Source organism: Garra rufa, chromosome 3 (assembly GCF_049309525.1).
Source record: "Garra rufa chromosome 3, GarRuf1.0, whole genome shotgun sequence".
Lineage (NCBI taxonomy): Eukaryota > Metazoa > Chordata > Actinopteri > Cypriniformes > Cyprinidae > Garra > Garra rufa.
In genome coordinates, this window is record NC_133363.1 from 42,358,009 (window position 1) to 42,380,634 (window position 22,626).

Below are 22,626 nucleotides of genomic sequence, written 5' to 3' on the forward strand. Positions count from 1 at the left end.
GCAACTCCCTGTGACATTCCTGAAAAGATACACAAATATTAACCGTGAGACAGAATAAAAAACATTTGTGACCCTGGACCACGAATGAGTCTTAAGTAGCATGGCTATAAATGTAGCAATAGGCAAAAACACATTGTATGGGTCAAAATGATTGATTTTTCTTTTATGCCAAAAATCATTAGGATATTAAGTAAAGATTATGTTCCACAAAGATATGTTATACATTTCCTACCGTCAATATATCAAAACTTAATTTTTGATTAGTAATATGCTTTGCTAAGAACTTCAGTTGGACAACTTTAAAGGCGATTTTCTCAATATTTAGATTTTTTTAAATAATTGTATCTCAGCCAAATATTTTCCTACCCTCACAAACAATACATCAATGAAAAGCTTATTTATTCAGATGTATAAATATCAATTTCCAAAAAATTGACCCTTATGACTGGTTTTGTGGCCCAGGGTCACATTTAACAACCCTAAATATCCAAATATAAATCATTTATTCAGGTTTGAGATTGCTCACATATTTAACTATAACCAATATTATTTAATATATATTTTTTAGTATTATAAAAGAGTTTTTCCTTCTCCTTTTACAGGAGTAACAGTACCTCTGAAATCGACAGGTTTGTCCTCCCAGGGGTTGAGCACCATGGACAGGGCCGTCCGCTGTACTGAAGACAGAGCAGAGCGCTGGGCCTCAGTCACAGCAACGGCCTGATCATAGGTGAACATACGAATTTGTGCCTGGTTAAACACTACCTGTGAAGAGAGAAAGTAGAAACACCAGGTAATAAAGATCCTAAAATGACTTCAAAATACTTTTAATCTTAAGAAATTAACTGTTTGTTGATTTTTATCATTTGTTATCAAATTCTATGACAGGAATAAAAAAAAAAAAAACGAATGAGTCATTGCTTTGCCAATAATAGTTATAAACACAATACACAACCACATACAGTTTTGTGTATTAGAACCTTTTCCAACAATGACTGAATGGTTTTGAGATGCATTTCACATGTGCTTTTCACACTTTTTTTAATTTGAAGATCAGGGTAAATTGAACTTTTTTGTCTTCTGGGAAACATGTATGTACCTTCTTTAGCTTTTGAAGGGCAGTACTGAATGCAACAAATAACATATTTAAGTAAAATAAGAAAAATGTACACGTCTCCATTCTGTTCAAAAGTTTACACCACGTGTTTCCTTCTGAAGCATATAAGTTCCTCAGTTGTCCTCAGTGTGAAAATATGGATCTCAAAATCATTGTTGGAAAGGGTTCAAATACACAAAAATGCTTTTTGTGGGAATTTGTGGGACCTGAAGGATTGTACATACAAACATCATACATTTTAGTGCAATGCACTAAAGAGATACTAACTGCAAATTTGCCCGCTGGGATGAGAGAGATAGCAAGTGGGGTGATTCCTTCTATTTGTTCCTTCACCAAAGCAGACATGGCTATGTCAGGCAGGCCAGCTAAAGAACAAAAACAACATGTACGGGCAAAAAACTTCAATTATCACAACTATAAAAAACAAAGTTCTTTCAGCTACTGTTGCTAATAAACAATTATCTATGATAAACTGTATCTGTTAATAGACTCTTTTTATCCAAAGTGACTTATTACAGGGACTTATTACATCATTTTAATACTGTAATGTTGCTTTGACACAACCTGTATTACAAAAAGCGCTGTATAAATAATCTTGACTTGACTTGACTTGACAGGGACAATTCCTCTGGCACAACTTTAGGTAAGGTACCTTGTCAAAGTCCCAATGGTGAAATCTGTGGGAATCGATCCAAATTTCTCATTACAATCTCTAAGCTGTACCTGCAATCGCTCCTATCTCAATGAAGACCTCTGATCCCCAGGAGCTGACCTGTCCAAATGCCAATCTGTGACTGAGCAGCCCTATCAGCGCCTGCAGCTGCTCTTCAGAGCAAGACAAATTCAAACGGCCGAGCCACAAAACCGCCTTACTGGAATTAGAAAACAACATATTTCAGCACAAGAGAAAACATACACGCACAAATTTTTCACAAAGTTTTTTAGATAATTCAACCTGAACTCCACTGGATTCAGGTTGCCCATGATTGGTGCATCAATTCCACAAACAATGTGCCCCAAAGCCACAAAAGCGCTGGAGTCTAACTGGCTAGGAGACTTTCTGGTTGAGTTCAGAATCGTGGAGAATAGTGATTTTAACTGCAATTACAAACAGAGGTCATTTACAATATATACACAACCATTCAAAACAGGGTTCTTTGAGAAGGATGCATTTAATTGATCAAAAGTTCTTTCTTTTTCTGAAAAATAATAAAAAGAAATGTTTCTTGAGAACCAACGTCAGCATATTAGAATGAAAGATCATGTGACACTAAAGACTGGAGTAATAACTGCTGAAAATTCAGCTTCGCCATCACAAGAATATATTACATTTTAAAATACAGAAAACAATTCTTTTAAATTGTAATCATATTTCATAATACTATTTTTTTCCTGTAGCTTTGATCAAATAAATGGAGCTTTGGTGAGCAGAAGAGACCAATCCCAATGATTGAACATTAGAGTGCATTAAAATGTAAAAACAATGAAGACATTAATAAAAAACGTTTTCTCAAAACTAATCAGTATTTTTTCATTAATTTATAAATTGCAACTTTAACAGCCATTCCAGCTCACTTTTACAATGTGTTCATTAACATTTTACCTGTCTGCTGTTCCATGTGTTGAGAGCCCCCATAGCTGAAATTGACCGAATTTCAGAAAGCCTAAGAGAGGCCAATTCGTCAAGTGAGAGCTGAGTGGCAATGCGACCCAACTGAGAGATCACAGAAGAGTTATAAGAGGAAGGCACCCCATACACCTACACACAGACAAAAAAGTCACCACTATTATTATGCAGCAGATATTAAGATATTCAATGAATGTAACCAACATATTAATGGGATTTCCACCAAGTGGAAAGGTGCACTTGAAAATGTCAAGGATATGTCTAATTACGTGAACCAACAAAATGTCAAATTTCAAAAATGTAAAACACTTGCGAGAATGTTATTTGAATAATTCAGGCACCTCTTTGGTCTTTGCAAGGAGCACTGACAGCTGGTATGCACTGAAAAACGGATCCTGGCCAATGAGCTCCAAGCACCTCCGAAATGCGGCTTGTGGCATGTTTTTAAGACTGTCGATAGTCCAGACAGCAGGTTGTGTCACATGCAGACTCTCACAAGTGGGGATCAGTCCAGTGTCTGAAACACAGAGATGGAGAGATTAAATGAAAAGGGTTGAGTGATTAAGTGTGAAGTGACAACCACACTGCTGTATTATATCCCTTCACAATCTGTTATTTATTTCAAGTGAACAGAATGATTTTTACAGATGAAATTCTGTCAAGGCAGAGAATTGTACTTACAAGGGACACGTGTCATTCTGAGGAAGCCGAGGAAAAACTGAAGCACAAACTGCTGCTTGTCAAACAGCTCTGAGGGTTTTTGACACAGAGAGCCAAACTCTCCTTTCTCCCACTCCTGCTGACTCAGGAACAGCTTCTCAATGCGCTCTAAGTTCATCAAACCCTGAAGACACATGTAGACAGGTCAAAACATAGAAAGAGTGACTGAAAATACCTGGTCTGAGGTACTATACATAGGTGTGTCAGACACAAAGAAATATCTGGTCACTCACTAAGGGGATGAGCTGAATGGTGTCCTTCGGAAGAAAAAACAAGAAGCGGTTCACTTGGTTCAGAGTATCTGATGTCCAGTTTTTCACAGGGCTATGTGGAGAAAACAGTTACAGTTTATTTCTTACTTGCTGGGTTTGATGCAACCTTCATCTTTATACTAAAAAAGTTTTAGATGTGCTTACCCAAATGTCCTTTGATCCAGTAGCATCTTGGCCACCAGGTCTCTTTTATTGGCATTGTAGCAGAATCCATGTAGGAACTCCAGACTATCAACAAAAAAGCGCCTATCCAGATTCCAAAACATTTCATCCGTCACAAATGTTGCCATGACACCTAGCGAACGAAACTCTTCTTCAGTGTACAGGCCAGTGTACATATCCTGATGAGAAAATCAACAAAAATGGTTGGAGTGGTTACTCTTTTAAAAGGTGCAGGTTATACAAAATGTACATAGAATCAGGGTTGTTATGTGCATGACCTCTAGACAGTAAAACGATATTCTTTACCAGTCTCTGAACCATCTTGTCCACCAGGACAGCTTGTTTGGTGCTGGGAAGCAGTAGGAAGTAATATGGGTCCTGTATTATCATTTTCCTCAAGGAATCCATCTTATCCGGTGGAAATTTCTTAATGGTGCTAAGCCTTTAGACAATAACATTACATTTAGTATGTTAAGACATAATTATACACACATGTAATAGATTTTGATTGAGTTGAATTTTGACTCACGGAAGTGACAGAGCAATCTGAGCCCCCAAATCTCCAAGTAACTCTGAGAAGAAGTCAAACTCATACAGGTTCTCAACTACACACTTTTTCTGTAGTACAGAGAAAGAAAAGGAAACTTCTGTAAAGAGAGTGTTTGTGTGAACTACAGTATGTATAAGATTGACTAAATAAAGAAGAAACTAAACTGGTAATCTGTAACATTTAAGGCCTGAATTTAAATGTAGATTTACTAGATACCAGTGATGGGTGGAGTGGCACAGGCTGCTCTCTCAGAAATGTCATAATGTCACGAAGAGTTGATAGAGATGCCAGGTTCTGGAACAATTTTATAAGGTCTGTGCAATTCACTCCTGTAGCCATTGTCCCCAGATGTCTGCCATGTCAGACAATCATACTTAAGTACTTCACTGAGCAGTGTAATGATTCATTTAGTTTATAATCACAAAATAGATTCACAAATCCTTAAAATCCAAACTTACAGAAATTCTTGTAGTGAGAGACGTGGGTGAAAGACGACAGCCTCTTTACAAAGAACTTTGGCCTATTGAATGAACAAAACAATATAAGGATGCTATTGATTTTAGTATAACCTTAACTGTAGACAATCCATAGTATGGAAATACTATAAAACAATATACAGGTTTGAACCAACATGAGGGTGAGCAAAATGATGACAAAACTTTCATTTTTGGGTGAACTATCACTTTAAGGAATGTACCTCCAAGTCAGGGGGCACAATTACTGTAACCTGTTAAATATTTATGCATACATTAACAGTGAAATCAGTGACTTCTTGGCTCGGTAAGCTTATCTAGAACAGAAAAGGGGGATTACAAAACACTTTCATGCTTAATGTCCCGGAAAAAGGGACTGACAGTACCAGAACAAACTCAGGTTAGTTTTCATCTTATTTTCTACTAGTTAACATGAGATACAGTGTCTAGTGTGCTAAATCAGAGGTTACACAACAAAGAAGCTTTGTTGTGCTCCATTATAAATAATTAAGGCAGTAATTAGACACTGTAGTATTATACAGATCTCTGTGGTAATAGGGAGTGTCATGATGGAAAACACACTTGTTATGACCACTTGCTCAAACACACACCTTTAGTCAGACTAATTATGTGAGAAAGAATATATTTTGCCATCAGATCTTAACCAGATGTGCAGTTCCTAATGAAAATGTGGTCAAATGTTTGGGGTCAGTAAGATTTTTTTTTAAAGAAATTATTACTTTTATGCTGTGTTCACGCCACGCAATTTCGAGATGACAACACATGACGTTCTACTCTGAGCTGTATTAAGCTTTTTCTATGGCAACACTATCAACGCCTAAACAGAGCCTACTGTACGTTGGTCAGGTGGTACAGCGGTCATGTGGTACAAGTTGTAGCTCTCAGAAGACTCCCAGTCCACAAGTTGTAATTACAAGTTCTACGAGGACGTGAACGCTTTTTACAAGTTGGAATTTTGTAATAATGGGAATTCCGATGTGGTGTGAACGCACCTTTATTCAACAAGGACAAAGTAAACTGATCAATTTGTATTTCAAATAAATGCTGTTCTTTGGAGCTTTCTGTTAGCAAACTGTTTTCAACATTGATAATAAAGAGAAATGTTTCTTAAGCAGCAAATCAGCCTACTAGAATGATTTCTGAAGGATCATGTGACACTGAAGACTGGAGTAATGGCTGCTGAACATTCAGCTTTGCCATCACAGGACTAAATGATATTTTAAAATTAATTACAATAGAAAACAGCTATTTAAAATTGTAACAGTTTTAACAAAAACATTGTAAAAAAAAAAAATTTCAACTAGTTTTACTGTGTTTTGCAATGTCAAAAACATTAAAAGATCACATTGACCCCAAACTTATGAATCATAGTCTAAATAAACATGTACAAGGAAAAAGAAGACCAATCATATTTAATAATGCAAATAAATGTAAGAAAAATACCTATAATAATTAAACCTATAATAACCTATACTAATGCATTTATAATGACCCTGTTAACGTTAATAAAATACTCAATTAAAAAAAATCTGAAATTTATAAAAAAAAAAAAAAAATTGACAAAAACAGTCATTTTGCAGTAATTGTAGTTGATAAATGAAGTGTGTATGCCTGGACTGGATCATACCTGCTGTGTGTTCCAGAGACGAGTGCGTACAGCAGCGTCTTTGATCAGCAGCAGAGAGACTTGAGGAATCACACTGAGGAGTGGAGTGCTAGAGAGCAAAGGCTGGACTTTATCCATCAACTGGGGTACAGAACTAGAGCCCTGAAAGCATGAAAGTAAATATTCATAGTATTTGCGCTAATATACATTTATATCCTACATTTTCTGTTGCCAGAGCTGTTACATGTTCAGAATCAGCATGGAAAACATATAAAAGGATATTGACAATCAAAGAGATATTCAAAAGCAATACATTTGGTTACATCTTGTGCCTATACTGTATATGAATATCCAGTCTGGTGTTAATACTTGAGCTCTTTTAATTGTGGATTTGTTTACAGCTGTTATCCTTAACTAATACTCCAATATGAGATGTTCATGTTCAGAAGCTTAAAGGGCTGTTAGAGTGAGTTTCTTACCCAGAGTTTGGAGATGATAGTGCTGACCTGTGGCGGGGTGAGCCCAGGTATCTGAAGGCTCATAGCAGGTAATGCTTCCAGCAGAACATCAGGTGGTAAAGTCCACAGAGTCTCCACCTTTACTCCACTCACAAGAGATCCCAGCTTGGACAGCTAAGAGAGAGTACAAACATCACATTTCTGTCAGTTATTCAAATGACATTCATTATCATTGAGAATTTACCATAACAGCGCATTCATGAGTTGTGGTACTCTCGTGAATGTGTAGCAGAGACTGACACGGAAGAGAAGAAACTGTTAAATAAAATTGCTATTTTTCTTTTCTTTGTGCACAAAAGCATTATTGTAGCTTTATAAGGATACAGTTGAACATGGACTATTTTAATGATGTCCTTGCTACCTTTCTGGGCCTTGAACGTTTCAGTTGCGTTGCTGTCTATGCAGGGTCAGAGAGAAAGCTTTCCGATTTCATCAAAAATATCTTAACTTGTGTTCCAAAGATGAACGAAGATCTTACAAGTTTGGAACCACATAAAGGTTAGCAATTAATTACAGAATTTTCATTTTTGAGTGAACTATCCCTTTAATATGATTAACATGTGCTATAAGCAGACTATATTCCAAAAACAGATATTTCCATTAGATGTCTCATTGACGCCACCCATGTGAAAGAGGATGTCTGAGGCGTGTGCCGGCTCACTAGTGACACCCTATCTGACCTACTTCACAATGTTCCCTTAAACCTTAGACACAAAATACAAAGGGCCGCTTGACAACTTCCTTGTGCCTGGTGAAATCTTATACCTTAAGGAACTGCCAAATCACATGGATCATATTAGTAAATGTTACACGCACTTTAACTGTTAGTATATTCATATTCATATTAGTAACTGTTACACGCACTGAGTAACTGACGGCTGTGTGTGTGTAAGGCCAATGCAATTGTCCTTGAAATACCCCGGAGTTGATTACACTGAGTTGTAGGCCAGCTGGCCTTGCAAAAGTGCTGACATATCAAACGCAGACACAAATAAACACATATGTAGGCTCAAGGAGGCATTGGCCGTGTTCTTAAGCATTTAGAAGGAAAAAGATCAGAGCAAGCACAGCTTTTCTCAATTCTAACAGAAAAGATATACTTACACTAAAATTGGCTGAGATCTTGTCGATGATAACACTTGCCTTCATGAAAAAAGAAAAAAAACATACTGATTAATGACAGTGAATAAGGAAGTGCATCATAAATCAATGAAACAACAAGATAAAGTTAATTCATATGGGTAACAAGTATAGTTTTTTTTATTTAATTAAAACACGTTTTGACTTTTACAAGAACATTCCCCCGTTTCTACCTAGTAGACTTTCTATTGTCATTTGAAGCTTTCTGATTATCCATTGTGCTCCCATCCCTGCCTTCCTTATGTTTTGGGTGCACATTGAGGTGGACATGCAGAATTCATGTTTGGTCATGCAGAAATGATTAAAAGGGTTGAGCAGTGACACAGTCCTCTACCTATATCAGATACCATGGCTCCTCTGACAGCAGTCTTCCATCTGTTGCAGAGCCCTCAATACTAAACCCACACTGCCTGTTTGTAACCTCTGACCTCTACTCAATTTCACACCCACTTGGGTCTACTCAGTGTCCAAAATTAACATGCCAAATGCAAAATGCAAGTTAAAACTGTCTTAGGCAAGCAAATACAACCATGCTGCAGGCTAGCTAGCTGGTAGCATTATTTTAACTGTAACATTACATGATGTAGATTGAACTGTAAAATACTTTTAATTTTCATTTTTCCTTCAGTCTTTCTTATTTTTATTGTAGTTTTTTTTATCACATATACTTTTATTTAAAAACACTTTGAATTAAGAAGATTTGTAATTTTTGTTAAAGAAGTCTCTTCTGCTCACCAAGCCTACATTTTTTGACCCAAAGTACAGCAAAAACAATAAAAATATTAAAAATATTTTTACTACTTAAAAAAACTGCTTTCTTTTTGAATATATTTTAAAATGTAATTTCTTCCTGTGATCAAAGCTACATTTTCAGTATCAGTACTCCAGTCTTAAGTGTCACATGATCCTTTAGAAATCATTCTAATATGCTGATTTGCTCTTAAAGAAAGATCCAAAGATCAGCATTAATCTGCTGAAATAAAATGCTTATAAAAAGCTATATATATTTTTTTTTGGAGGGGGGGGGGGGGGGATTTATGGAAATTAATACTTCTATTTAGCGAGGATGCCTTAAATTTATCAAAAATGATGAAGACATTTATAGTGTTACAAAGAATTTCTATTTCAGATAAATACAATTCTTCTGAACTTTCTATTTATCAAAGAAACCTGAAAATTAGAATATTACAATGATTTCTGAAGGATCGTGTGACTGATGAAATGATGCTAAAAAAATCAGCTTTGAAATCAAAAGAATAAATTACATTTTAAAATATATTCAAATAGAAAACAGTTACTTTAAATAGTAAAAAAGTAAAAACGTTTTTGGCTGTACTTTGGATCAAATAAATGCAGGCTTGGTGAGCCGAAAAGGCTTCTTTAAAAAAAAAACATTGACAATCTTACTGTTCAAAAAGACTCGTAGTGTATATACATTTTTAAAACAAATAATGCAAAATAGTATCATGACTGGTAAGAAATATTTATGGCCTGTAAATTATTCACCATATGTAACAAATGTGTGCATGGCAAAAACGGTGTGTACTGTACCTGTGCAGGGGTGAAAGGCACAGAAGCGAGGGTGTCGAGGGCAGGCATGAGCTGGGCTGAGGTCAGCTGCTGCAGGACACTAGATCCCAGCAGGGGCAGAAAAGGGCCAAGCTCAGAAACCCTCTGAGGAGTGAGACTGGAGGGAGACTGCAGGTCAAACGATTTCAAGACCAAGCTGGATATCTGGACACAAAAAGAAAAGAAACCACAAACCAGAAGCTATTTTATATGTACTACTACTATTTTTCAAGCGGTGGTTGTTTTTTTGAAGAGGGTGATTATAAATGACAATGATAAAAAAAAAAAAAAACACAGACAATTGATCTAAACCACGTTTACTCACCATATTGCTAGGAAGACTAAAACCGTGGACTGCACAAGTCCTGATGTTGTCCTGGATCACTGAAAAGGCTTCTGTTCCTGCATATGCCATCAGCTGGCTGGGGTGAGCCAGACAGGACAGATTCCCTAACCTAGGGGGTGTGAGAGGAAACAAAAATATGTTACTTTTTACATCTCCATGTCCCAAATCTAAAAAAATACAAAGAATTGTTCCGTTTTCATATTAATGGTGTAAAATAACATTTTATTTAGCTAACCTCTTGAACTGGTCAACAGTGAGATTCCCAAAGGTTCCAATGAGACTCTGGGCAATGAACTGCTGCTTGAGGAGACCCAACTCATTACTCATCAGGACATCCAAACCATCCAGCAGCTAAAGAACACAAAACAGGACAATGAGAACAAGAGCATGTCATAAGAGATCATTTAATTTATTTGTTATATTAAACCATCAAATGGCAATTTTTAATCTTTAATGTCGTTCCAAACCGGTAAGACCTTCGTTCAATTTCAGAACACAAATTAAGATGCTTTTGATGAATTCCGACAGCTTTCTGGCCCTCCATAGACAGCAAGGGTCCTTCCACGTTCAAGGTCCAGAGAGGTACCAAGAACATTGATAAAATAGTCCATGTGACATCAGTGGTTTGACCATAATTTTATGAAGCTACAAGAATACTTTTTTTGAGTTCCATAGATGAACAAAGGTCTTATGGGTTTGGAACGACATGAGGGTGAGTAATTTGACAGGATTTTAAGTTTTGGGTGAACTAACCCTTTAAATGAGAATGACTACATTGTAAAAATGTATTTTTCTAAGTTGTAAATACAAACACAGATTATCATTTGACAGAGTACATTTGACAAGAAATTTTATTCTTTCTACTTCAAAATTTCATGTCTAATAATTTCATGTTAATTGCTGTTTTTATTGCTTTGCAATTATTTGTGGAATTATAAATTTGTGAACATTTATAAATTTGTATACCATACTGTATATTTCATATTAAATATTAATATATTTGTGAATTCTGAAATGTCCTGTTTATATGGACAGCAGTGAAGAACTTTTCATTACGGTGTTAGCACCACAGTCCACTACACAGCCATTCCTAATTCATGCGCTTCTGTGTTTATTTATTGAAAACAGACTACAAGGGCATGTCTGTTACAATGAACCAGTGGCAAGCACTGGCATTTTCTCCAGCTGAGCTGCCTGAGGGTTAACCGGAGCCAGATGGGTTCAGGTATCTTTGCGAGGTGTTGGAGCTGTTACCTGAGCAGGTGAGAGGTACTGGAAGCTCTGGAAGGGCAGATAGGCGATCAGGTTACCAGTGTCTCTGATAAAGGATAAACCGCCGGCTGTCATGTTGGGCAAGCTCATGGACTGACTAAACCATCGACCAAACGCTTGCTGCTGCTCTAGGGAAAGGTTCTTGATGCTGAAGTTAATGATGCTTAACCTAAGGAAAAGTAGGAGAGTGAAGTTGCTTAAACAATTTGAAGTCTGTGAAACTTATACCTTATATTTTATTATTAACTAAAGTATTACAAAACTGGAATAATATATAAATATTAAATAAAAAACTCGCCAAATGAGAAAAGTTGCCAAACAAGAACTATTGCCTTAAAATAAATAAGTTGATAAAATAAACTAAACAAAAACAAAAGTGAAAATTACAAGCTCTTTAAACAGGTATATATGTGTGTCACTCACGCATTGATATTATTTGGTAGTGGAGGCATTGACAAGATTTCTGAAGGTGTAGCTAGAGCCAACAAGAGACCCATGTCAGGAAACAGGCTAATATCCCTGGGCAGGTGTATTTGGAAAAGCACAGACAGCATGGTGTGCAGGTAATCATCTGTTAGCTTCAAAAAATAAATGACTTGAAATTACATCAATGCATTTATCTTGACTGTTTGGTTTTTAAACATATAGTGATGCAGTGGTGGGATGATCTACCTCCAAAGTGGCATAGTTCCTGTTATAGTACAGCAGAATCTCCCTTACGATTACGCTGTCTGCCGAACTGAACACTGATCTCAGATGAGGAAGAGGAATACGGAAATACTCCTGTAAAAGCAATAATGAGAAGTGTAATTCAAACTGTTATTCACATGATTTCAGCAAACAAAAGCAGATATTGTGTATGAATGCTAATGCAGATTGACAAAGCAAAACATGAATTTGGCTCCAACACTTTCAGCAGTACAAAGCTAAAAATTAAAAACATGCAAATAAATAAAGCTGTCCACCCAACCTTGATCAGGAAAAAGTTAGGGAGCATCTCTCTTCCTGTTTGCATCAAATTGGTCAGAACTCTCTGAAATAAACACATGCACAGTTTCAGCTGGAAATACAGTACAATAACAATGACATCTCAACATTGATAGGAACAACAACAACATACATTAGGTATGTATCACAGTACTAATGTGCAAATTAAATGACTTAAGAGTTAATATTACATGCTAAGGAAGAGATTTAGATTATCCGGTGTCACGTCTTAACACCTTATACCTCATGTTGATGAGCTAGATCATAGGTCAATTACAAAATAGTGGTGAACCTGGTAAGGGATATGCTTAATTAATAATCAGAAAAACTAGAAGAACTTCCAGAACTAGTTCACTGTGTCTTTTTTGGGAAACACTGGTCTAGGGGTGTGCCATAATGACCAAAAATTATATCTTGGTGTTTTCTGGAATTTTGATGATATTTTGCTGAGTGTGTTATTGCGCTGGTGGTTAGTTTGCAGGAGTAACAGAAAAGAACTTTTGAGATAAGTTTTAATTAATTTTTTACCTTTTATAAGCATTTTTGCCTTTATAAGGCCATTTTTCTAAATGTATGCATCATCTTTAGTGTAACATTATCAAATTTAAACAATAAATTCAAAATGTAAATCACTATAGGGCTGTTACCAGTATTACCAAAATTGTTTGCAATGCAGATGTGGCACAGAATCTGCATCTGTTTAATGCAGGACATTTAATCTGCAGTTACAAATGTTTAAAAAATATTTAGGGAGAAAAAACTTTTAATATTAACATAAAATCGCCAGTAGGTGGCAGCAAATCATTGAATCATTCATTTAACTGATTCGTTCAAACGGCTAATTGATTCAGTAGCAAAACTGACTTTGTGTGCTGTTCAAAGAGCAAAACAGTTCTCCAGTTGCTTTGTTTACTTTCATTGTCGAAATACAGCAAAAAACAGAACTGTTTTGTCTAAAATGTAAGTCACTTAATATTAACTTCTTGTTTAATGAGCTGCTCATCAAATCAATATCAAATTTGCAAATCTGCTGATATTTGGAGAAAAACGTCCCTCTTTGTGTGTTATTAAAGGGATAGTTTACCCAAAAATGAAAATTCTGTCATTAATTACTGTCCCTCATGTCATTCTAAATCCATAGGACCTTTGTTCTTCTTTGGAACACAAATTAAGATATTTTTTAAGAAATCAAGAGAGCTCTCTGACCCTGCATAGACAGCAAGGGTCCTACCACATTCCAGAAAGGTACCAAGAACATTGACAAAACAGTCCATGTGACATCAGTGGATCAACAGTAATTTTCTGAAGCTGTGAGAATACTTTTTGTGCACAAAAAACTAAAATAACTTTATTCAACAATTTTTCTCCTCTGCGTCACCCTAGTGACATTTTGGAGAGTATGTGTTGCATGTGTTGTTTACGTGCAGATCAAAGCACACGTATGCATCATGGTACTCTCCAAAATCGTGGATCTCATTAAAAATATCTTAATTTGTGTTCCAAAGATGAATGAAGCGACATGGAGGGGAGTAATTAATGACAGAATTTTCATTTTGGGTGAACTATTCGTTTAACTATATCTGATGATATAAACATAAAAGACAATAATCATACGGAAGCATTTTTGCCCTCTTATCTTGAATTTTGGGGAATTTCTAAATGTGTTTTATTAGACTAAATCACAGTAAAATCGTGAACTCTAAATGTGCTCATGCAGTTGTCTAGCCTATGTATGCATGCAGTCTCTGGGTGTTTTTGTTTGGTTTTTGTGATATACTTGATAATGTCAAATCGCATATCATTTAAACAACAATTAATGAATTATCATAGACGATATATCGTACACTCCTACACTGGTCTAATAAAAACAATGATATGCCCTGGTCTTAATATGAATTATTTTGGATAGTAGTGGTTTATTAATAATACCAACCCCAAAGCACAGCAAAAGCACACGCTTGTTGTCAAAGTTGGTCTCATCGTCCATGTAGACGACAACTGAGTCCAACATACTAAACCAAATGTTCTCTGTCACTCTCAGAGAGGTCATCTGGCTTTCTTCAAGAGCCAACAGCAGGACAACCCACAGGCTTGTGGCCTGCTTGACCACCGATGTCACCTGTGTAGTCATGAGATTCTGCAAGCGAGGTTGGAGGATCCTTATCCCACAGCGCAACAGCACCCGAAGACCCTGGACTTGACTGACACCTGGTTGGCAGACAGCGCTGAAGTCTGTGCTGCATGTCCAGTTTAGCCTCTTAGCTAATTCCCTAGGTAGACACGGCTCGGGAGTTGTGTTGTTGCTCCCACTGATGCCGGTGGTTTGGGGAGCTGTGTATGTGGCACAGAGAGAGCCTACCCAGAGGCTGGAGGCTTCCTGAGTGATGTAGGCGAGCACGGATAAGTCAGCACAGACGTAAGAGATAAAGTTGGCCTGGTCATAGTCCCAGCAAAGAGCAAGAAGAGTAGCATCCGGACGCACCAAAGCCCAGCTGGAGTACTGACACTGCTCAGCTGGTCGGAAACCCATCAGGCTCCCCCCGTTCCCAGTCCCACTACCTGGGCCAGAAGCAGTCAGGTTTGAGCATTGCTCCAATAACCAGGTGTTGTCTAAATTAGCCAGCAAATTCTGGAGAACTGTAACATTGGCACATACATTCCGAGTGAAGTTCTCAGTGTCAAGATCTGCACAGAGAGCAAGGTCAGTCATGTCTACTATAGTAGGCTGGCTCCAATCTGAATAGATGCAAACATGCTCCAACACAATTGTGGTGTCATTATTAGAGCACTCTCTAATCAGCCATTGGTTGTCAACATGAAGAGACAACTTTTCATACAAGTGTATGTTGCAGCAGACGTTTTGACGGAAGCCAATCTGGTCGTACTGCCAGCATAGAGCAACCACAGACGGATCCACAGACATGTTAGTCCATTTGCTATAGTTACACCAAATATCCATGCTCAGCGTTGGTTGGCTCGTAGGGGGATTCCTGATAGAGTAGGTGCAGTATTGCTCTACCCATGCATTTGCGCTGTTCAGCACAATTTGAGTGACAAACGTGTGGTTAACGCACACCTCATTAATGAATCGAACCTCATCATTTTGGATACATAGAGAGATGTGGTCAGGGGAAAGTGCTCGTAAGTTCTTCCACTCTGAGTATTTGCAAGACTCAGCCACAAGGGTGCTGATGTCGATTTGTGGAGGAGGTTCAGAACAATTGGGCTTCAGCCAGTTGTTTTCTTCACTGGAGAACACAACCATGAAGAAGGACATACTGTCACACAAAAAAAACTGAAACCTCTCCATGTCATTATACCAGCAGAACGTAACTATTGATGGGTCGATGGTTTCAGTAGTCCACATGTTATATGAACAGTAAAGGTTCACTATGTACGTGTCTGACGTGTTTGCACAAAATTCCCACACCCAAACATTACTAGGATTTCTGACCAGGACTTGCATAGCTTCAGCATTGTTACACACAGCAAGGATAAACGTCGCACGATCATTTTCACTGCACATTGTGACCAGAGCCGGGTCCACGACACCAGTGATAGTCCAGTTCTGGTAGTCACAAAGGAGTTCATTGAGGCTGAGAGTGGACTGCGCAACACGGCTTGATTGTGCGGTGGCAGTATCACTGCAGGGCTCAATGAGCGGTAAAATGGCGGTCTGGACCATGTGACACGTGTTCCTCCAGACCTTTGTCACTTCGGTTTGAGAGAGTGTGCTGAGCGCTCGACACATCTGATAAAGGATGTATGATTCCTGAGATGTTGCTCCTAAAACTGTTGCACAAAGGGTTTCGTTGAGTCGGTTTAGGCTTTGTTGTTCGCAGGTGAGACTAAACAAGGGAATGTCCACGCCAGAACGACCGAACTGGATACTGCTTGTGGCCTGGCATTCTGGATCTAAGAAACTGCAAGGAGGAGTTTCAGGGCCCAAAAACATATCCAGAAGTGATTTTCCAAAAGACCAGCTTATATTATGATTCATGCCCCTAAAAAGAAAAAACAAGACATAGAATGAGTCATTTTGAAGTAAAATACAGTTGAAGTCAAAAGTTTACATACACCTGGCAGAATCTGCAAAATCTTAATTATTTTACCAAAATAAGAGGGATCATATAAAATGCATGTTATTTTTTATTTAGTACTGACCTGCTGGCGCGGATTAACGCACAGGCTTACATAGGCTGCAGCCTAGGAGCCTCACGTGTTCAGGGGGCCTCAGACTGGCCAGACAATTTTTTTTTTTTTTTTATATATATACTTAAGTGCGAACCAGGCACGGCACGGCGCAGGGACACCAGTTTTGATGGGCCAGACCAATTGTGAACGTTAAATTAAAAACGTTATCTAATCACTGTTTAACCTAATAAAAATTACTGACTAATATACTGTTAAATTATCTGTGATTATACATAATATAGATTTTAATAGCTTGCTCTTTAAATATTTTGTTGCATTGTAAAAAAGTTTCGGTATAGGACGGACCTATAGGACGGACCTAAAAGTTTGCATAGGACGGACCTATTCGCGATCGCTCTCCGTGGTTCTGACCAAAGAAGAGTGCTTTGGAATCTCCATTACGCATCATAAGCATCATTCCTGGGCTGCGGGGGGCACCAAAAAATCTGGGTCGTGAAAAATCATCACGACAGGCTACTAGTATAAATAACAAATAAAATATGTCTAAAGCATGTTGATATACAAAAGCAATATAAAGGTAATATAGGCCTAGACCAAATTAGCGGAGAAAAGTTGATCTCCTGTGCGGCCCTCTCTCCAGTCTCCCTCTGGTGCCACCCTTCCCCACCAGTGCAAGAGGTGGCAAAGACAAATAGGCTATATGTGCTTGGTGATGTGGGTCTCGGCTCTCTTCATCTCCTGGTTGCAGCGATGACTCCGAGACTGTACGTGCGCGTTTAAGGTACCTAAACAACGACTGTTGCAACAGGGCCGAGGGCTGGGTTGGAAAATATGTGACGTCATTATGTTTTTTAATTTAATCAATGTTGATTATGAAAGTGAGCATGCAGTGAGCATGCAGCATGAGAAAGATATGATACATCATGAGATGTGCAATATGTCTGGAGACATGGGTAAAACATTTTGACCACTTCATTAAGTTTTGTTTTGTAGTCTCTTTTTTAAAAGATTTTCGTTTTGTATAAATTGTATCTTAATTTTGATGTTTTATCAACCAATTGCCTGTATTTAATAAATAACAAGCAAATATATAGCAGACAATGTAATAAGGCGCCGACACGATCAGTTGCATTGCATGTGAACTGTCTGGAGGGCGCCGAAACTCAGCTTGTGCCTCACAGATTTGAGAAATATAGGCTATCTATTATAGAAAGTTTGAAATGTCTACTTTTAAACGAAAATATTAAAAACTAAAATAAATAGGCTAGCCTTCTCTCTGAATATGTAATCATATGAAATGTGCATTTCTCTCTGGCGTTCATGGCGAGACCACATCGTCACCTTCTTTGCTGCGACACAGAAAACACCAGTTTATTAATAAATAATTAAATGTCTCCTTGTGGTCTGCGCTTGAGTGCGGCTATATTACGTAAACGCTCATAGCCTAAGTAATGAAATTAATATAAAGGGGCGATTTGTCCACGAATGGCTTAAATGAACAACTAGTTGACTTTAGTCGGAGGCAGCCCTTATTCCACATATTTGCAGGCAATTCTGGGTTGAGCCAGCGACCCTGAGTGAAATGAGCAAGCGGAATATTCAGAAATGCGCTCTCCGCTCACATGCTCTGATCGGAACCAAGACGAACCACTGTCTGCTGAACTTGCGCAGAAACAAAGACAGGTTAGACATAACCCGCTTTTTAAAATTAACTTTTTAAAACTAATATTTAGACTATTTTAGCACAAATTATGAGCTTACTGCCGATTTTTTTTATAATTCTTGACAAATTTAGAGTATATTTAAAAAATAATTGTTCGATGGGCCTGTTGAAAAGTGGGTGGGCCAAGGTTTTGGGTGTGGGGTGAAGGGGGGGGGGGGGGGGGGTTCGGACAACCTTAATCCGCTCCTGCTGACCTGAATAAAATATTTCACATAAAAGATGTTTTCATATAGTCCACAAGAGACAAAAATAGTTGAATTTATAAAAATGACCATGTTTAAAAGTTTACATACACTTAATTCTTATTACTGTGTTGTTACCTGAATTATCCACAGCTGTGTTTTTTGTTTATTAATAGTTGTTCATGAGTCCCTTGTTTGTTAAATTGCCTGCTGTTTATTAGGTCCCACAAATTCTATGGTTTCAGCATTTTTGTGTGTTTGAACCCTTTCCAACAATGACTGTATGATTTTGAGATCCATCTTTTCACACCGTGGACAACTATTAAAGAAGGTTCAAATGCTCACTGATGCTTCAGAAGGAAAAACAATGCATTGAGAGTCAGAGGGTGAAAAGTTTTTGAATTTGAAGATCAGGGTAAATTTAACATATTTTGTCTTCTGGGGAACATGTAAGTATCTTCTGTGGCTTCTGAAGGGCAGTACTAAATGATAAAAGTATGATATTTAGGCAAAAGAAGAAAAATGTACACATCCTTATTCCATTTAAAAGTTTACACCCCTGGCACTTAATGCATTGTTTCTCCTTCTAAAGCATCAGTGAGTGTTTGAACCTTCTGTAATAGTTGCATATGAGTCCCTCAGTTGTCCTCAGTGTGAAAAGAGGAATCTCAAAATCATACAGTCATTGTTGGAAAGCGTTCAAATACACAGAAATGTTGAAATAACAAAAAAAAATTCGGGACCTGAAAGACTTTTCAGAATAACAGTGGGCAGTTTAACTGTTCAGGACAAACAAGGGACTCATGAACAAAAAAAAAAAAAAAACGGCTGTGGATCATTCAGCTAACAGCACAGTACTAAGAATCAAGTGATTGTAAACTTATGAACGGAGTCATTTAATAAATTAAACTATTATTTTCTCTTATATGTAAACCTCTTTTATGTGAAACATCTTATTCAGGTCAGTACTAAATAAAAAAGTTCATGCATTTTGTATGATCCCTCTTATTTTGGTGAAATAATTAACATTTTGCAGATTCTGCAAGGTGTATGTAAACTTCAACTGTAATAAAAAATAATATTCTCCAAATGTATAGCAGGAATATGGGCTTCCAGTGACATACCACATGATAAGCTGTTTGAGATCACCTGTGTACAAACGACAGAAGAAGACAAGAAGAATCACTTGCTGCACTGAAAAAAAAAAATCTAATTCATGCAAAACAAATGAACAAACAATATTGAAGAACTGAACTAAGCTATGACGCACCTTGTTGACACTGCTCTTTTTGGTCTAGGGCAGGGATCTCAATGCCGAACTGTAATCCCAAATTTAGAAAATCCACTGGAGTTTGAAGCGTATTCAACGTGAAATCAGACATGATTGACATCACAGGTGGAATTACCATGTCCATAAAACTACTCCACAAGGCTAAAAAGTTGTCTGATAGCAGATAAAGTGGGAGGTCTGAGGACAAAACATTCATCAACGTCTCCTGAAGAGAGCTTAATTGAGCCATGGTGGAGTCTGCCATTCGCAGACTAGATGTTGACATGCAGGCTTCAGCTTTAAGTGAGGAAATCACAGAAAGTACTTGTTCATTCAGTGCAGACGAAACCATGCTGGTTAAATCTGCTTGCCATCCACAGTGCTGTCTGTCTGCCAAAATGCAAACTAAAGCCTGAGGGAGAGTTTCAATGAAACTGTCAATCAGCGCAGGCTGGTACATAGAGAATAAACTGTTGAATATTGTCAAGTAAGTATCTAGGTTAGTGCTGTCGATTGCAATTCTCTCAAGGGATGCTGACATTCGGCTCATGCTCTGATCAACTCCTTGTTCGTATTTTGACAAGGATCTGATGTTCTCTATCAACTTTTTCATGTTCTTCTCAAATTCAACCTCACTCCTGGAGCTCTTTTCACTCTGTCTGATGAGGGTCTTGGGTGATAAGGGTTTTCTGGAGTCACCGCATGCAATCCCTTTGAAGAAAAGGTAAAAAATGGTCTTACTGCCTTAGTGTTAATGCATTTCCTGAAGTAGTGGGTGATACAAACAGACACCAGATAATTAATCTGAAACTATACATTACTTTTATTACTTAAATAATATCCACTTTTTTCTTTTATGCTGAAGTAAACCTATGGGTGAGACTTCTGGTTCAGTGTGCTCATAATTAAGATATTAAAATAATATAGTAAGACACACCAATATGCAATATCAAGCAGCGAAACGAGCTGTTTTGTACAACTAAAAATAGGAAGCCAATGAGACCAGAAGCCAGACCCATAAAATGTACAAATGGCGCCCACATTTATGGGAAGAAAAAAAGTAGATATAATATAGGTAACACGTCAACTGTAATGTAAGAAAAACTAATGTTAGTTTCAATACATTATCTTCACCCTGACATAATTTATAAAACATAAGTTTGCCTTAGATATTACCGGCTTGCAGGCATTTAAAATTTAAAAAAGTGCAGATAAGACAGACAGAAAGAAAACTCTTACCTAAAATGATGCTGAGCATGAGCAACATCCAACTTCCTCCGTGGTGCATTTTTACTGAGTACAATCCTGATGCCGTTGGGACGGGTTGTTAATTTAACTCGAGCATGACCACTGTCGGGTTAAACTTCATTTCTTTTGATTCCATAAGATACTTAACGTGACATACCGTGCAGTACTTGTGTAATTTAGCCTCTCTGTGTAGTGATTCCTGGATTTCGTCTCTGTTCTATCACGGCTGCCGTGTCACTGCAACTCAATCCTACATCAGTCGCCTAATTAAACAGGAGCAGAAAATAGGTGCGAAACCGAGGCCAAGAAACACACGGAACGGATTTAGGAGTGGAGACATCGCCGAAAGTGCTGAAATATTAACAGGTCGTGTTGACTGTCAGCATCTCGCTAACAGTAATGTACACCAGAGCAGCGACACAGGTGCAAACAAACGTAAGCACAGGTGGGTGGGTGTAAGATAAGTGTCACTGAGGTGCGTGAGTTTACATCAGGGCTATAATAAACCGAAATACAAACTAAAAACGTGAGTATTAACAAAACTGATAACAAAGATAGGTTAACTCTCTATTTTGTGAGTAGCGAATAACCTACAGTGCCTGAAAATTGCGAACGTTGTTAGAGGAACCCTTCATGTTAATAAATAGTTACGTACACTAGCAATCAAAAGTTTTTGAATAGTAAGTTTCTTCTGCTCACCAAACTTGCATTTATTTGATCCGAACTACAGCAAGAACCATTTTTTAATTATATTTTTACTATTTAAAATAACTGTTTTCTATTTGAATATTTTTAAAATGTAATTTATTCCTGTAATTTACAAGCTGAATTTTTAGCATCATTATTCCAGTCACATGATCCTTTAGATATCATTCGAATATTCAGATTTTCTAAAAAAACATTTATTATGTTGAAAACAGTAGAATTTAGTAGATTTTTTTTCAGGTTTCTTTGATGAATAGAACGTTCAGAAGAACAGCATTTATCTGAAATTGTAATCTTTTGTAACATTATAAATGTTATAAGTATATTTAAAAAAAAAAACATTATTATGTAGTATCGATACATAATTTTTGTACCTGACTGTTCAATCATTTAAAAACACCAATTATGACTTACATTGTACATTCTCATTTGAAAATTACAGCTATTAATATTCATTTGATTGATTTCTGATATTAGAAAACCTATTTGACCAACTTTTGCTGAAACCACTGTAGTTACATTCTACATTTAAATGTACGCATGGCAGATGCTTTATCCAGAGTGACTTGCATTCAAGTTGCATACACTATTAAAAATAAAGGTTCTTTATTGGCATTGATGGTTCCATGAAGAACTTTGAACATCCATGGAACCTTTCAAATGCAGAAAAAGGTTATTTAGTCCAAAAAGGTTCATTTAAATTTTTTTATGTTTTTCAAAAAGATTCTTTTAAGGCTGCAAAAAAACTTTTTTTTTTTAAAGTAATTTTTTTTTTTTTAATTTTAAGTTTTTGATTCACTGGGAATCAAACAATAGACCGTGGCATAGCCAGTGCCATTCTCTACGGTTTAAGCAACAGGACAGCGTGTACTGTAACAATAAAGGATCAATTGACCTTTTTTTTTTTTTTTTATAAGATAACATTTAGTTTTTAAACTTCAGGGTTCCCACACCTTTTGACCT

The 22,626-nt window shown here is 37.1% G+C and overlaps 1 protein-coding gene across 1 annotated transcript; it reads right to left on the minus strand.

Moving 5' to 3' along the window:
• Positions 1-570: 570 nt before the first annotated feature.
• On the minus strand, positions 571-20,998 carry strc1 (stereocilin 1). Its single transcript, XM_073836618.1, has 26 exons — positions 20,950-20,998; positions 19,711-20,421; positions 19,565-19,589; positions 14,310-16,384; positions 12,364-12,422; positions 12,066-12,176; positions 11,817-11,971; positions 11,376-11,562; positions 10,357-10,472; positions 10,101-10,230; positions 9,758-9,940; positions 8,171-8,209; positions 7,028-7,180; positions 6,570-6,710; positions 4,665-4,742; positions 4,428-4,516; positions 4,205-4,340; positions 3,881-4,077; positions 3,698-3,788; positions 3,426-3,588; positions 3,086-3,261; positions 2,721-2,876; positions 2,073-2,215; positions 1,841-1,989; positions 1,385-1,482; positions 571-765 (listed from the first exon to the last, which is right to left on the minus strand). The coding sequence occupies exons 1-26, from the start codon at positions 20,996-20,998 to the stop codon at positions 571-573; spliced, it is 5,805 nt and encodes a 1,934-aa protein (XP_073692719.1).
• Between the last annotated feature and the right edge of the window lie 1,628 nt (positions 20,999-22,626).

Coding starts and splice junctions, on each gene's coding strand:
- strc1 (XM_073836618.1), bottom strand. CDS start 20,998: ATGCACCACGGAGGAAGTTGGATGTTGCTCATGCTCAGCATCATTTTA. Junction 16,385..19,564: donor CTCAAACAGCTTATCATGTG/GTATGTCACTGG, acceptor TTTTCTTTTTAG/GGGCATGAATCATAATATAA. Junction 11,972..12,065: donor GGAACTATGCCACTTTGGAG/GTAGATCATCCC, acceptor TATTTTTTGAAG/CTAACAGATGATTACCTGCA.